Source organism: Hirundo rustica, chromosome 1 (genome assembly GCF_015227805.2).
Source record: "Hirundo rustica isolate bHirRus1 chromosome 1, bHirRus1.pri.v3, whole genome shotgun sequence".
Taxonomy (NCBI): domain Eukaryota; kingdom Metazoa; phylum Chordata; class Aves; order Passeriformes; family Hirundinidae; genus Hirundo; species Hirundo rustica.
Genome location: NC_053450.1, coordinates 103,546,647 through 103,559,444, shown reverse-complemented (window position 1 = coordinate 103,559,444; position 12,798 = coordinate 103,546,647). Strand labels below are relative to the sequence as shown.

Here is a 12,798-nt window from a genome sequence, read left to right as displayed (position 1 = left end):
TTCATACCTGACAAACACCCTCATTCACTGCAGCTTCTCATTTGACAGACCCCAGACAAAAACATTCGGTCTACAACCAACCACTCTTGAGGATATGGACTATTCCACTGAACAAGGAAAGAGAAACAACAGAACTGAAAACCGCCCACAGTAACCACAGATTAGCCCAACCTAACAGAAAATGAATTGTTTCTGACACAGGGGATGGGATTGTCTAGACTTATCATTTGGAAAGGAACATTTTAAACATCAGAAAACAAAGATCTGGTAAACAGAACCCAAGGGTATTCATAAGAGCAGAACATTCTTCTTACTTCCCCTTTTCCTCATCATATACAATAGTAAGGGAAGGGAACCTTGTCCTTTATGCTACATAATGAAACATACTTCTTGAATGTGAACAGCCTTGTGCTTCTTGTGTGGTAAACATTACAATGGAGATGTCCCTCCCAATATCTCTGAAGCGCAAGTTCTCTCCAGTACTGGCAAGCAACAATCATAAAAATTGCCATTATGCTTTGCATTGCATTACAGATTGGGGTGGTGTTTTTTTGTTTTTTTTGTTTTTTTGTTTTTTTTTTTTAAAGTTTTTGAAGGTCTTATCTGCACCATGTATCTGGGCCAGTTCCAGCTGATGCAACTGATGTGAATCATGAGTTCATATACAAAAATTTCAGTTTTGCTCATAGGTGTCTTTCAGATGGACAATACATACAGGGAAAATAGGGATGGATGATGATATATTTGACCAGGTCCTGGTACTGGATTCAACAATTAAGAAGTAAGATGGGCAATGAATTGATTTAGAAGATATGGGTATATAAAAGCTTGGAATGCTTGATGAGGTTTTTTTTATTATTTTTTAATCAACGTAGGTGGAAGTAAACATTTATTAACATTTGGTCAAGTGTAGTGTGACTTGCATTTGTATTTTCATTGTTATTAATGGAGGTATGTAGAGATATACAGAAACCTTGAGACAGTTGTTTTTCTATTGCATACAGACTAGCAGTCCATTGGAAACAGAGGATGAAAGCATGAAGGTTAGATCGTAGAGGGTGGCAGTTCTTCATGCACAGCTTTTGTTAATCTTGATTTTTGTTTTGTTTTCAAAAATAAAAACACGGGAAACCAAGATCAAATGATGGTGGACAGGAAAGGTGACATCATCAGCCATAAAAACATCAGAAGTGCCTGAACGCCCTCATTCAAGTCCAAAGGTGCTAGTTTCTTCAACAGCTGTTAGCAGCTTTTCATACAGCATAGAATATGAGGGGTAAGGTGGAAGATCCAAACGGTTGAAACATGTGTGTGCCCTGCAAAAGGAAAATATGCTACATGTTAAGCTTAATCTAAAAAACTTGAGAAAATAGTAATTGAGAAAACTAGTTTCTACTGAAGCTCAAGACATTCCGGTTTACTCAAAGAAAAACTTTTGAATTACACCAAAATATGAGGTACTGAAATGCATGTGCACATACATGTGAATAATTTGTATAGAAGACACAAGCTGAGTATCAACATAGTGTCTGTCAACTTCGGATGTTGCAGTGATCTTGTACAGATCTTGATGGAGAAGAATGCTGGAGGTCACTGAGGAGCTGGGGTTTAGGGCCTGATAGAAAAGTTCATTACTATAATTTTGGTTGCTTCAATATCTTTTTAAAAAATGGCAGTCATCTGTACATCCAACATGAGCTGCCAGTAAGTTTTGCACCAGTGGACAAATACAATGTGATGGACTGCAGTGACAGAATGAGCTCAGCATGTGTTTGCAGTGAGGCAGGCCTGACTGCTAAAAGACCATTCAGGGATCTGCTAACTGAGGAAGGAGGGCTGCTGAAAATATTCCTGCAAGTCAGCTGTTAGCCATCTGCTGCAAGTCTGGCCTTTAAATGTTATTTATTTGTAGTACTCAAGACAAAAGCAAAATATTCTGTGCAGAACAAGCTGCAGACTTGATGACCATCTCTTTCCCCAGTTTTCCTGTTATATTTACCTCCCATTATATTTACATTGGCAGCACCTTCAAAAGGAGCCATGGAATGGGTTCCATGCATGCTTTCACCTTCTTGCAGCTTTTCTGGCAGCAGCAATGAGATCTAGAGGCAGAAAGCCCTTCACTGTGGGAGGTGCTATACAGTTGTGGAACAAAGAAACAGTCCGTGCCCCAACAGTTCAGCCATTTCAGCTGACTGAGAAACTGCATAGCTCATTCAACAAATGGATGTGGGAAGGACAAATTTTCAGTAAAAATGTTCCAGGTTTTTTCAGTCAGCTTAGATGATGATAGCAATATTCTGACTTCCTCTTGCTCACTGGGATAAATGTGAATTGACAAAACTTTACAGAAGGAAATGTAGCCTCAATTGCTACCAATGTCTGAGCTTTTGGCCCCTAGTATTTTTAGAAACCATGGAGTTTTTTACTTCTAGCTCTTCTGTCTCAAACTTTAACTCAATGCTTATTTCATAGTGTAAGAGAAATAGCATTGTGTATACAGAGCTATGTTGGAGAAAATTACATGAAGCCATGCTAGTCATCTCTTAGGCCACCCACAAAGTGGGAAAGCTGTAATGCTAGTAGATGGGCTGGCCTGAGACTTGTAGGTTCAGAGGGAGAGTTTTATCAAGCACTGGTGGTGAATCATTAAAAGCAATCAGGCAACTTAAATAGCCAGAGGCACATAATCTTCACTGCATCACAGAATTTCAATTAGGAGAGCTTTTACCATTCTTTTTCCCCTTCTGAATGAAGATTTGTTAGCTGGTTAGTCTTAGAAGAGAATACAATAAACACAGAATTTGTGGAAATGAACCAGTAATGCTTGAGTTAATGAAAAGGAACATTAATAAAATCATTATTTCATTAATCTCTTGAAATTAAACATGGCAGGTCATGTGTATTATCCATGAGCAGCCCTGCACTATCTATTGTTTATCTCAACAATCTTTGGCAACATAAATTGTTTCTACAATCCATTGCCAATATGTATCAACGACTGGGAGTTAATTAACAGAAGGATTCTTGTAGTCCATTCGGAACATGCTTATCACAGGCAAGACAGCCCCATGCAGAGAGAGCCGGTCTTGAGGAGCTCAGCTGCTGGGCTCCGGAACTGGAAGCAGCACAGCCATGGTGGCTCAGGTGTGAATTCCTCTAATGTAGTTTTGCAGAATCTGACCTCTGTATGGTACTCAACTGTGGCACATTTAACTGTTTGAGACAACAGCATCTCAGACATTGCTGTTGGGCATCCTATTGTGTGGTACAGACGTATCCACAGCCACTGACTCTGGTGTTTACTTTTTTGCAGACATTTATCTTGAATGATCATTATCCATCTGATTTCACACTGGTTTATGAAACAACCTCGCAATGCTGTTGACTTTTAGTCATCTTTGGCCTAGTCAAACCAGAAAAAAGATCAATTCCTTTTCTTACTATGAGGTTTACAGATGTGGACTCTTCTATAGAAGGTCTCAAGGAATTTATTGTGGGGAGCAAAGAAAGGAAAAAAATGTAAATATGTCTAGAAACACAGAAACATTTTGTTAAGCACCACTCTTGTGTTCTCCAGCTCAACAACTTCACAGAAAAAAAGTCCTTGCACTTCAAAGAAAGGTCATCAATTTTGAAATGAAAACAGCATTTCAGGAGCACTATCCAGGCAAGGTTTATACTTCTACCTACTTATGGTGCAAACCACAACACATTGCTAAGGACAAAACCTGAGTTCATATTCTGGTTTGGGAAACAAATGTGGCTCTACTGCAACTCCCGTGATGCCTGTGAAGCCCACCCAGTCTTACATAAAGATAATTATGTGCAAAACTGTCTGGTTTTCATCATACATTGTGTTATACTGCAGTGCACAGAGCAATTGAGAGTCATTGATACTTTCCATAATGGCCACCGTTGTCTAACTGTGCTCCATCCTCCAAAGTGGTAAATTCCCCCTGAATTATGTTCAGGACCTCCTACTATTGATCCCAGTGAGAGTGACTACAGTAAGCATCCAGGGAACACTTGCCACACATATTGGGGTGAAAATATTACATCAGTAGTGTGAGAAGTAGTCACAGCAAAGAGAAAATATTTCTTCCCTTTATTTAAGCCTCCTATCACATAAGCCTGCTGACATTTGAGAGGGTGTTCAGGGAATGTGAGGCCTGGAATAAGAATTACATTGGTAAGAACATTTATGGGAAGGATTCTGGTTTCTCCAGAAGAAAAAGCAAGATAAAGTAATGTAAACCAACTCTGACCCTCATATGCCCTCATCCTCCGGCAAGTTAAGCAGTAAATGGACCACTTAAAATTTCATTCTTCCTGGCAGTCTGTCTTTATTGCTTAATATAGTTTTGGTGGGCTTGAACATTTAATCTCACTCATTGTTCACAGTGCTCTGCTATTTCTTTTTTTCTAAGAATTCTTTCTAAAAATTACAAGTATAATCTTTTAAGATTTTTGCATTCTTTTCTTTGTCACTTCCTTTATTTCCTATAAAGATGAGAGTCCAAAGGCAGTAAAAGTGGGCACAGAACCCTCTCCTATCTTAATTATAGCCTGAAACTATCTACTAAAGTAAGGCTTACATGCTAACATAATCATGCCTGTCAGGCAGAAACTGGGCAGTTCTCCTTTTTCACTTTGCTTTTATTAAATGAACCCACAAACCCCTCTTTATCAATCTGAGAATCCACAAGTAGCACCTTTTTTTTCCTTTTGCCTGTAAGAAGGAAAACATATGTTGTCTGAGAATCAGTGTTTAATACATGAATGTAGATTTGTAGTCACTATTGCCGTTGTATTTGAAAAAAGAGGAAAGAGAAGATGGGTAGGATATAAGGAAAGGTAAGAAACATCAAAGCCCGTGCACTCAGTCCATTGGTAAAGAAGGAAGTTATGAGAGTAAAATTCTTTGTAGTCATACACAATCTTTTTAAAAAATTATTATATGGGATTCTGTGGTGATTAAAGACTTGATCAGCCAATAGAGAGGAACAGAATTCTCTTACAAAAGATTAGGTATTTACTAGCACTGGTAATCTGTGTCATACATAACACACACTACACTGCTGAATGAAAATCTCTTCTGATGAAAGAGTAGTTGCAGCTCTGCACTGTTGGGAAAAGTGACCTCATTGCGTCAAATGTGATTATTTGAATCCCTGGGACACATACTGAGCTCCTTACTTACTTGATAGTCAAACAGACATAATCTTGGAGCTGGCAGGAGTTTTTGATAGGTGAGGAGTGCAACCACAAGGTGGGACAGTGGCATTTGTAGACACCAAACACTTTCGCAAACTGAGGATTTAAGAAGACGAGCTGTTGACACCTATAGCTTATAGTAGAAAGCACTGCTAGATCTTAGCACAGGTCTGCTTTGGGCCAGGCATTCTGCTGCCATGGTGCCAAATGAAGCTATGCTATTCCAGCTAGAAAACCAGTGGCTTTTCATTAATGTTTGGTAGGGAACAAGAATCCATTCTTGCAGAACTACTACTAAAACAGAATTCTCCAACCATCTCTACTCAGGCAACCAGTTAAACATGTAATGCCTTCATTTTGGGGCAATGCTTTGCATATTATATAGGAAGAGTAAAACTCAACCTTGATGAAAAAGTGATTGAACCTGCTATTTTATACGACAAGTTACACCAGTTTGGAAGAACCCATGATGCCGATTTACACTGACAGATCTGCAAAGCTGTCTCTTTGGAACCTGCTTTAGGGTCATTGTCTGAAGACCTGGGGTTAAAGCAGCATCTCTGAGCTGTATGGTGTCTCAACTTTCTAACATATGTGATCTTGAAAGTAAACATAGATAGGAATAACATGTCTGGCAAACGTGCACACTCCAGAAATAAAATACTGGTGTAATCTTACTCTTCTTTGTCTTAGATGAACATATTACACTACAATTACCCTGTTCATGCAGGGAACTGGTACTAATGAGCAAATCCACCAATTTAGAATGAAGTTACTGGATGTTCAACCTTCTTGAAAAAGTCTTGCTTATTCTCAGTGCTTTCAAGAAGCACTCTAAGTGTCATGTATTATAGTTATTCTTTGAAAAGTGTTTCATTTTAGAAGTTTACACCATGTCTTTTTTCCTGGGCTTACCATGCTGCTGTTGCAAGTGCAAACAGTACTAACCTATCTAGTTTAGGTGCCACCACATCTCTGCTCACGATAAGCAAATGGTAGTTGCATGCTCAATTGCCAAAGTGTAAGAACAGGATCTATTTGCCTAACTACCTCAGCCATCTGGAACAGAAGTAAGGGAACAGAGAAAGAGTCATGGACTCTGCTGATAGAGTGAAACGTTCTCAAACACTTTGTACAGCAGTTAAAGTGAAAAGGGAACTTGTTGTGGTTTATTGTAAAGTTAGTTACACTCATGTCACAGGGCTAAAAGGCTGACAGGATATGACACATGACTATTTTTTAGCCTATAAGACTTTAGTACATAAATAAAACTAAATAAACATGGGCAAACCATAATCAGGTATTCAAAAAACAAGTTTTAAATAATACTTATTTAGTTGCTTAACTAAGGATTCAGGGAACCTCCAGGTTTAGCCTGTGTGTTTGACGCATTTCTTAGCACTGTGTATACCTGGCAGCACCCCATAATTTTATATAAAATGCAGGCAATAATTCATGGTGATCAAGATGTGTTTATTCCCCATGAGCAAGTTTTGATTCTTTTTCCTCTGGCTAAAATGAATGCAGAGCTCTAAGACTTCTAACAAGTGCTACCAACTTTCTCCTGGAAAGGAGGCCTCTTTCAGGGAGAGCAACTCATTCAGACATCAGCAGACAAACATAAAATCTCGAGGCTAACTGAATCTGAGTCAGAAGTAATGCCTACGTTCACAAAGAAAGTTAAACAGAGCAGAAAGGGGCCAATTACCTTTTCAGAACTTGACGGGTTAGCCCAGGGCATTTTCTGTGCATGCACCAAGGTCCACTCTCGCCTCTTTGCACCCCAGAAGGAGTGAAAAGAGAGCTCTGCAAAAATGCTGCAGTCAGACTGCTGACTGCTGACTGTCTGCAGGCAGGAATGTCCTTGCTAAGCTCTGAGACCATTACACAGAATGTGACTATATATATTTATATACTGTGCAAAAGGAGGATCTGGACTACAAATAGCAAACTGTTGCTCTCAGGTTTTCTTACCACATTGCTGGCTGAAGCTCAGAAAGCGTGAGTCATCTCACTGACCTTAAATGTTTTCATCTGGTTTTAGATCTCAGTTCCCACATCTAGCTTCATGTAGGCTCTACCTCTCCATATAATCTCTGTAGAGTCCTTGTGGTAGATGGACACAACCCAAAATGTACCAGCTGTAACTCAGCTGAGTTATTTCAAAAGTCTGCGTTCAGGTGAGATGAACTGTTCCTTGAAAACACTTACTCCCATTTCCTGACTTTAGAGGGAGTCCACATAAGATGTCAGCTCTGAATGCCTTCTGATATAGTGCCTCGGCTCTAGTTTCTGCATCTCCCACTGCATAAACATGGGCAGGAGCAGGCTTGGACTGAGAGGATGACCAGATTTGGATTTTGCCTCTCCAGAGGACTCCAGATGTTTGCTCAAGTCCATGTCTTATGGTATGTTTCTGGGTAAACAACATGGAGAGCAAGTAATGAGAAAATGGACCAGACCCCTTGTTAATTGGTTATCTGACTATATTTGTGAGGTCTATGAGATGAAATTTTTGCTCCGTGCCATCAAAGTCTCCTCCTTTGGAGTGTAGCTGAAAGCAAATGATAAGAGCAGGAAGAAAGCATCCTTTGGAGGGCAAGTATGATGTAGAAGAGCCACTGTAGCAAAAGTATCTCAGAGGCACTGAAATGCTCTGTTATCCCTATGGGGCAGAGCCTCAGGCAACTGTGAGGACATTCAAGAAAAGGCGACTCACTTCAGTAAGGAAGGATGTGCGCTGGTCACCCATAAAGTGGTAAAGCAGAACTGAAAGCTGAAACCATCACTGGCTGTGCCACGGCCCTCTTGGGTGGCCTGAGGCAAGTCCACCCCTTTGTGCCCCTGCCACTTTGTTCTGAAAAGGAAGATGACACCTCTGGGAATCACTGCCAAATCTGTTGATTCTGTATGACATTATTGCTCATTTGCTCTTAGCTGCCTGACGGAACTAGATGCAACAAATTGGATATTATATCACCACAGGGTCTGAAGTTCCTTCACTAAGCTTCTTCATTACATCAGGCTAAATGATGGGATTACACTCAGGTCTCTAGCCAAAACTCAGAGACAGATTTTGGCTTTCATGTCTCTGTAAATTCACAAGTATTTTTACTAGCACATTGGAAGTCAAGGGAACAGAATCAGTTGACAGGCTCCTGTTGATATGAATCTGTTCTAGAATCAAAATAAGAGAGCTAGGTTTGAACCTATGGAAATCTTAATCTTAACCATTTCCAAAGATTCCAAGTAGTTTGAATTGAGCTTGCAAATCAAAAAGGCAGCAAAAGAAAACACTCTTCTCTGAATGGAATTACAGAACAACAAACTGTTTGTTTTTGTTTTTTTTAAGGTGTCCTTACTGTATTCATTAACTGACAGAGAGATGCAATGAAATACCAGGCCTTATATTTCTAACAGCAATTCTGGTACAAAGTCCTGGTTGGGACATACCTTGGGAGGGAGGTTATTTTCCCCCATTTCTCTATACAGAAGCGCCGCAGGCCGTTGCTCCCTCGGAGAGCAGCAAAACCCTCGTATGGCACACTCGATGTTCCCGTGACGAACTGCAACAATCGCAGCCTCTGCTCGTTGTTAAACCTCTCCACGGCTGCCCAGAACCACCGTATCACTATGTGTCCATCATGGTAGCCTACATCAAGCAAGAAGAAATAAAAATCACTCCCTCCTAAATGAGAAGAGCAACATTGAAAAATGTTCCCATTGGCATGGGGCAGTAGATCTCCCACTGGAAAGATCCTGGCCTAACAATATATCTTGTTCTTCATGAGCAGTAGGTCCCCGCTTCCATTTTGTCCTAGCTGTGGATACTATAACATCACTAACTCATTTCAGACCCTGAAACTCAAATATCTGCTTGAGATCCACTGGTCTCTCATGAATCTCTTTGCAAGAACTGGGGTTACATGCATGAGATTAAAGACAAACAGGAATATGCCACACAGTGTGAGTCTTAACAACCTAACAATTTCTGGTCCCCAAGTAAATTCGCCTTTGGACTGCAATAGTGTTTGACATATGGAGAAGAGTTTGCTGTCACAAGCCCTTCCCTGGCAAACTTCCCACCCAAAGGGCTCTGAGACTTGGTTTGTGCCAGTGAGAGCCAGCATATACCAGACTGAATCTGTTTCAAAAGTTAAACAGAAAAATATAGGAGGATAGTAACATTGGGGACCAGCTGTGCTTGTGGTAAGTTGCATATTTCAAGGTAACCCAAAGGCTGGGCAGTGACCAGCAAAGACTGAAACCTTGTCTTTCAGGGGAGGATATGTGAACCTCAGGAACTTTCCACTTGTGGTGGAGAACTGCCGGATTTCACATTTTTCCATCATCCAAGAGAGCCTGGATAAATCATTGTTTAAAGCAAAACCAGACCAAAGCTGTAGAGAAGGGAAAACAATCCAACTTGACATAGTTTAGGCTGAAGGGACAGTTATGCAAGATCTGTAGGTTGTTGAAATGTAATTGGGAACTGAAATTCAGCTCACGATTTCAGCTCCCTGCTGAAGCCAGGAGGACTTGTGGAACTACTTTCTGTGAGGCCAATAGTTCAGTCACAGTCATCTTAGATGACTTGTAACTTTTAGATCTCATTGCGCAAATCCTTTTCAGTCCTTAATAGTCAAAATTCCTGTGAAGTCCTCAGGAATTGAATAGAAAAAATCTGGATAGAACTAGGAGAAGCAATTTCAGCAGTATAACACCACAACACCTGTTGATCCAAACCTGAGATCTTACTTCTTTTATTTCAGGAGTTATTCTTCACAATAACTTCCTGGAAAAAATAGAGTATTTCCCTCAGGAAAGACAGAAGGAAAAGATGGAGAAAGACTTCCATGTTTTAGACTGAAACGGTCAAGATAGTAGTAAACATGAGCAGGCAGTTTACCTCCACGATATTCTGTGTTGTTCCGCCAGTCATTGAGATCTATTTCTGCAGTGCCAGCTATAACTAGCTCCAGTTCTCTGGCATCAAAAACAGAGACAAGCCTGGAGTCTACAACCTGGAATAAAAACCACTCGTAAGCACAGTACAGACTGGAAATGAAGCAAAGCCTTATAAACCTATGGTTGTGGTGGCCAGCTCTTTATCCTGACAAAGTTTGAATGTTTGCATTCACGCATTTCTGTATGATTAGGGAGGGACAAGAACAGGTTAATACATGGGTTGGTCAGCAAAGCAACAGGTTTTCACCCAGTTCTTGTAACAGCTCTGCCAGAAAGATGTTCTGAGATCCAGGTCTTCAATGAAGATAAATTGCAAAATCCAGAGACAACAGAGCAGTATCCAGGAATACCACCAGCAAGATAACAGCTTGGACTGCACCCAGGGATTGACTTTACTGGAACGAATCCCTGAAGACACAGTGTGTTTCATCAGCTTTTCATCAAAGTGTACAATTCTTCACAATCTCTTCGTCAGGGACGCCCAACCCTAACCCAAAATCACAACATGGTAGAACAAAATTTGCAAATGCCTACTTCTCTTACTGTGTGAATGGAAAGCAGTGTCATTCTTAACTCTTGATCATAAATAATGCTTTATCATATTCAGGTGACACATTTCTTTCCTTTCTCCTTTAAACCTAAACATGCTGTATCCAAGGTCTCTGTCTGTAGACATCCAGGAGCTCCAATTCCTGGCTGTTTGAGTCTGTTCAGCTATTCTCTAGGGTACCAATGAAGCAAGTTTAACCAGGGTGCTATTCCCATTCAGATGAAGGAGGGATGACTGTGGAAGCATCACTTTGTTACTTACTTCGTAGAAACCACGGACCAGGGCCTCTGTTTGCTGGACCACTCCTCGTTCCACTCGCCACTTAACCATTCTCTCAATGTACTCCTTTTTGTTCTTTTCTGTCACTGCTGTATTTGCTCCTCCAGATTTCAATTCTCTCTCTGTCACCTGAAGAACAAAGAGAAACAGTGGTGTGGCATTGTATAGACCATATTGTGTTTCAAACATGAGATCATCCTAGCAACAGTACAGAAAACAGCAGCATGGAGAGGCAATCACAGTATTGGAATAGGCACACTGTTTTGCCGACTGGAAGGGGTATCTACTTGTCTCTTAGGCAGCGAGTGTTACCCTTCCCCAAGTGCTAGTAAAAGTGTTTACTCAGAAATGCCAACAGCTAAAGAAAGTATCATAAAATGAATACTCCCAATACACTACCTAAAGTAAGACCTCTACAGCAACCTTGCACAGCTAAATAGTCACTGTGGGATTCAGAGTTTTTATCAGCCATCCAAACTTGAGAAGAATTTGTACTGTAAATAACTTTTCCTTATTTTAAGCAAGAGCTGCAAGTGTTTCTTTGCATTTTAATAGTTAATTTAGTTGGCTTGGGTTACTACGGCTTGAGATTGAGAAGCAATTTAAAGAATCAGTCTGGATCCTACCCAGCAAGCACATACTCTTCCTCTCATGTGACAGAAAATTGTCTTTCAATTATTTTCACACTCATTTTCGTGGATTTATAAGGAAGAATATGTTGCTCTTCTCTTCAGTTTTCTGCTGCTATAACAATCATGTCCACTACAGACAGTAAATGAACTGTATGAATACATATTCATTACTAGTACTATTTATATTATTATCTATTTATTAGCCCAACAGGCAGCACACAGCATAGGCAGTATTTAGGTCACCTTACCTGACAGGCCTATTGCAATATTATGAATTAAGAAACTGAGTCATCTAATCTGGAGCTTTGTTGAGAAACAGCAAGAACAAGTAAAGCTGGACATAAGGAGTTAGGAATTCTTAGCTGGTTCAGGTTAAATTCCCAAACATAAATAATTGCATCACCATTTTACAAGCAATGCTGCATTGTCCAGGAAGCGAGGCTCTGGCCCAGCTTCCATGCTCTATTCTTCAAGGCTGTGAGGCATTAAGATATATTTGCCAAACCAAAGACTAGCTTTAAAAGCATGACCATACGTCCAGATGTTCAAAGTGTTCAAAGTCTCCTGCAAGACTTCCCACAAACACCTAGAAAACTATTGATTTTTTCAACTTATTATCCATATAAATTCAAATACTACTAGTTATCTATGATTGGAGGCTAGCAATTAATAGCAATGTGTCCCTATTTTTTTTTTTTTTCCTTAGGGGCATTAACCACAGCTGTGAGCTACAATTCAGAATCAGGTTTCAGAGTAGCAAGGAGACAATTCAACCAATCTAGCTCATTCCTTTTACCTGATGGGAACAATTGCCAAGGCTCAGAGACAGGTTGTATCCACAAAGAGAGCTCAGAGTAAGGCCTGGAAGAACACTTTCTACTGGGTAAAAGCATGAGAAAGTGCTTTGGGTCACAAGCAACTGACAATGTCTTATAAGACTCTGTCTTATAAGTGAAATTCAGTCCCCACCAGTAAAAATGTGTAATGCTCAATTTGATGCTGTATCACTGCTGTTTCAGGAATGGTCCAGGTTCCAGTGTGCAAGAAGGCTGGAATTGACCTGGAGTAAATTCTACTTAAGAAAGTACCAAGAAAGAGGATTTGGCCTGAAAGCCTTAGAAGTTCAATACACATCAGAGATGAGATAAAGAA

At 40.2% G+C, this 12,798-nt stretch overlaps 1 protein-coding gene across 10 annotated transcripts in view; it reads right to left on the bottom strand.

The window, feature by feature from the left end:
* Positions 1-834: 834 nt before the first annotated feature.
* Positions 835-12,798, bottom strand: part of HECW1 (HECT, C2 and WW domain containing E3 ubiquitin protein ligase 1) — a 260,766-nt gene continuing 248,802 nt past the window's right edge. For all 10 annotated transcript variants that reach the window (XM_040074231.1, XM_040073981.1, XM_040074379.1 and 7 more), the window contains 4 exons: positions 10,997-11,143; positions 10,127-10,241; positions 8,671-8,869; positions 835-1,316 (listed from right to left, as the gene is read on the bottom strand). In XM_040074231.1, coding sequence (XP_039930165.1) covers positions 1,205-1,316; positions 8,671-8,869; positions 10,127-10,241; positions 10,997-11,143 — 573 coding nt within the window. In that variant the 3' untranslated portion in view covers positions 835-1,204. The remainder of the gene's footprint in view (positions 1,317-8,670; positions 8,870-10,126; positions 10,242-10,996; positions 11,144-12,798) is intronic.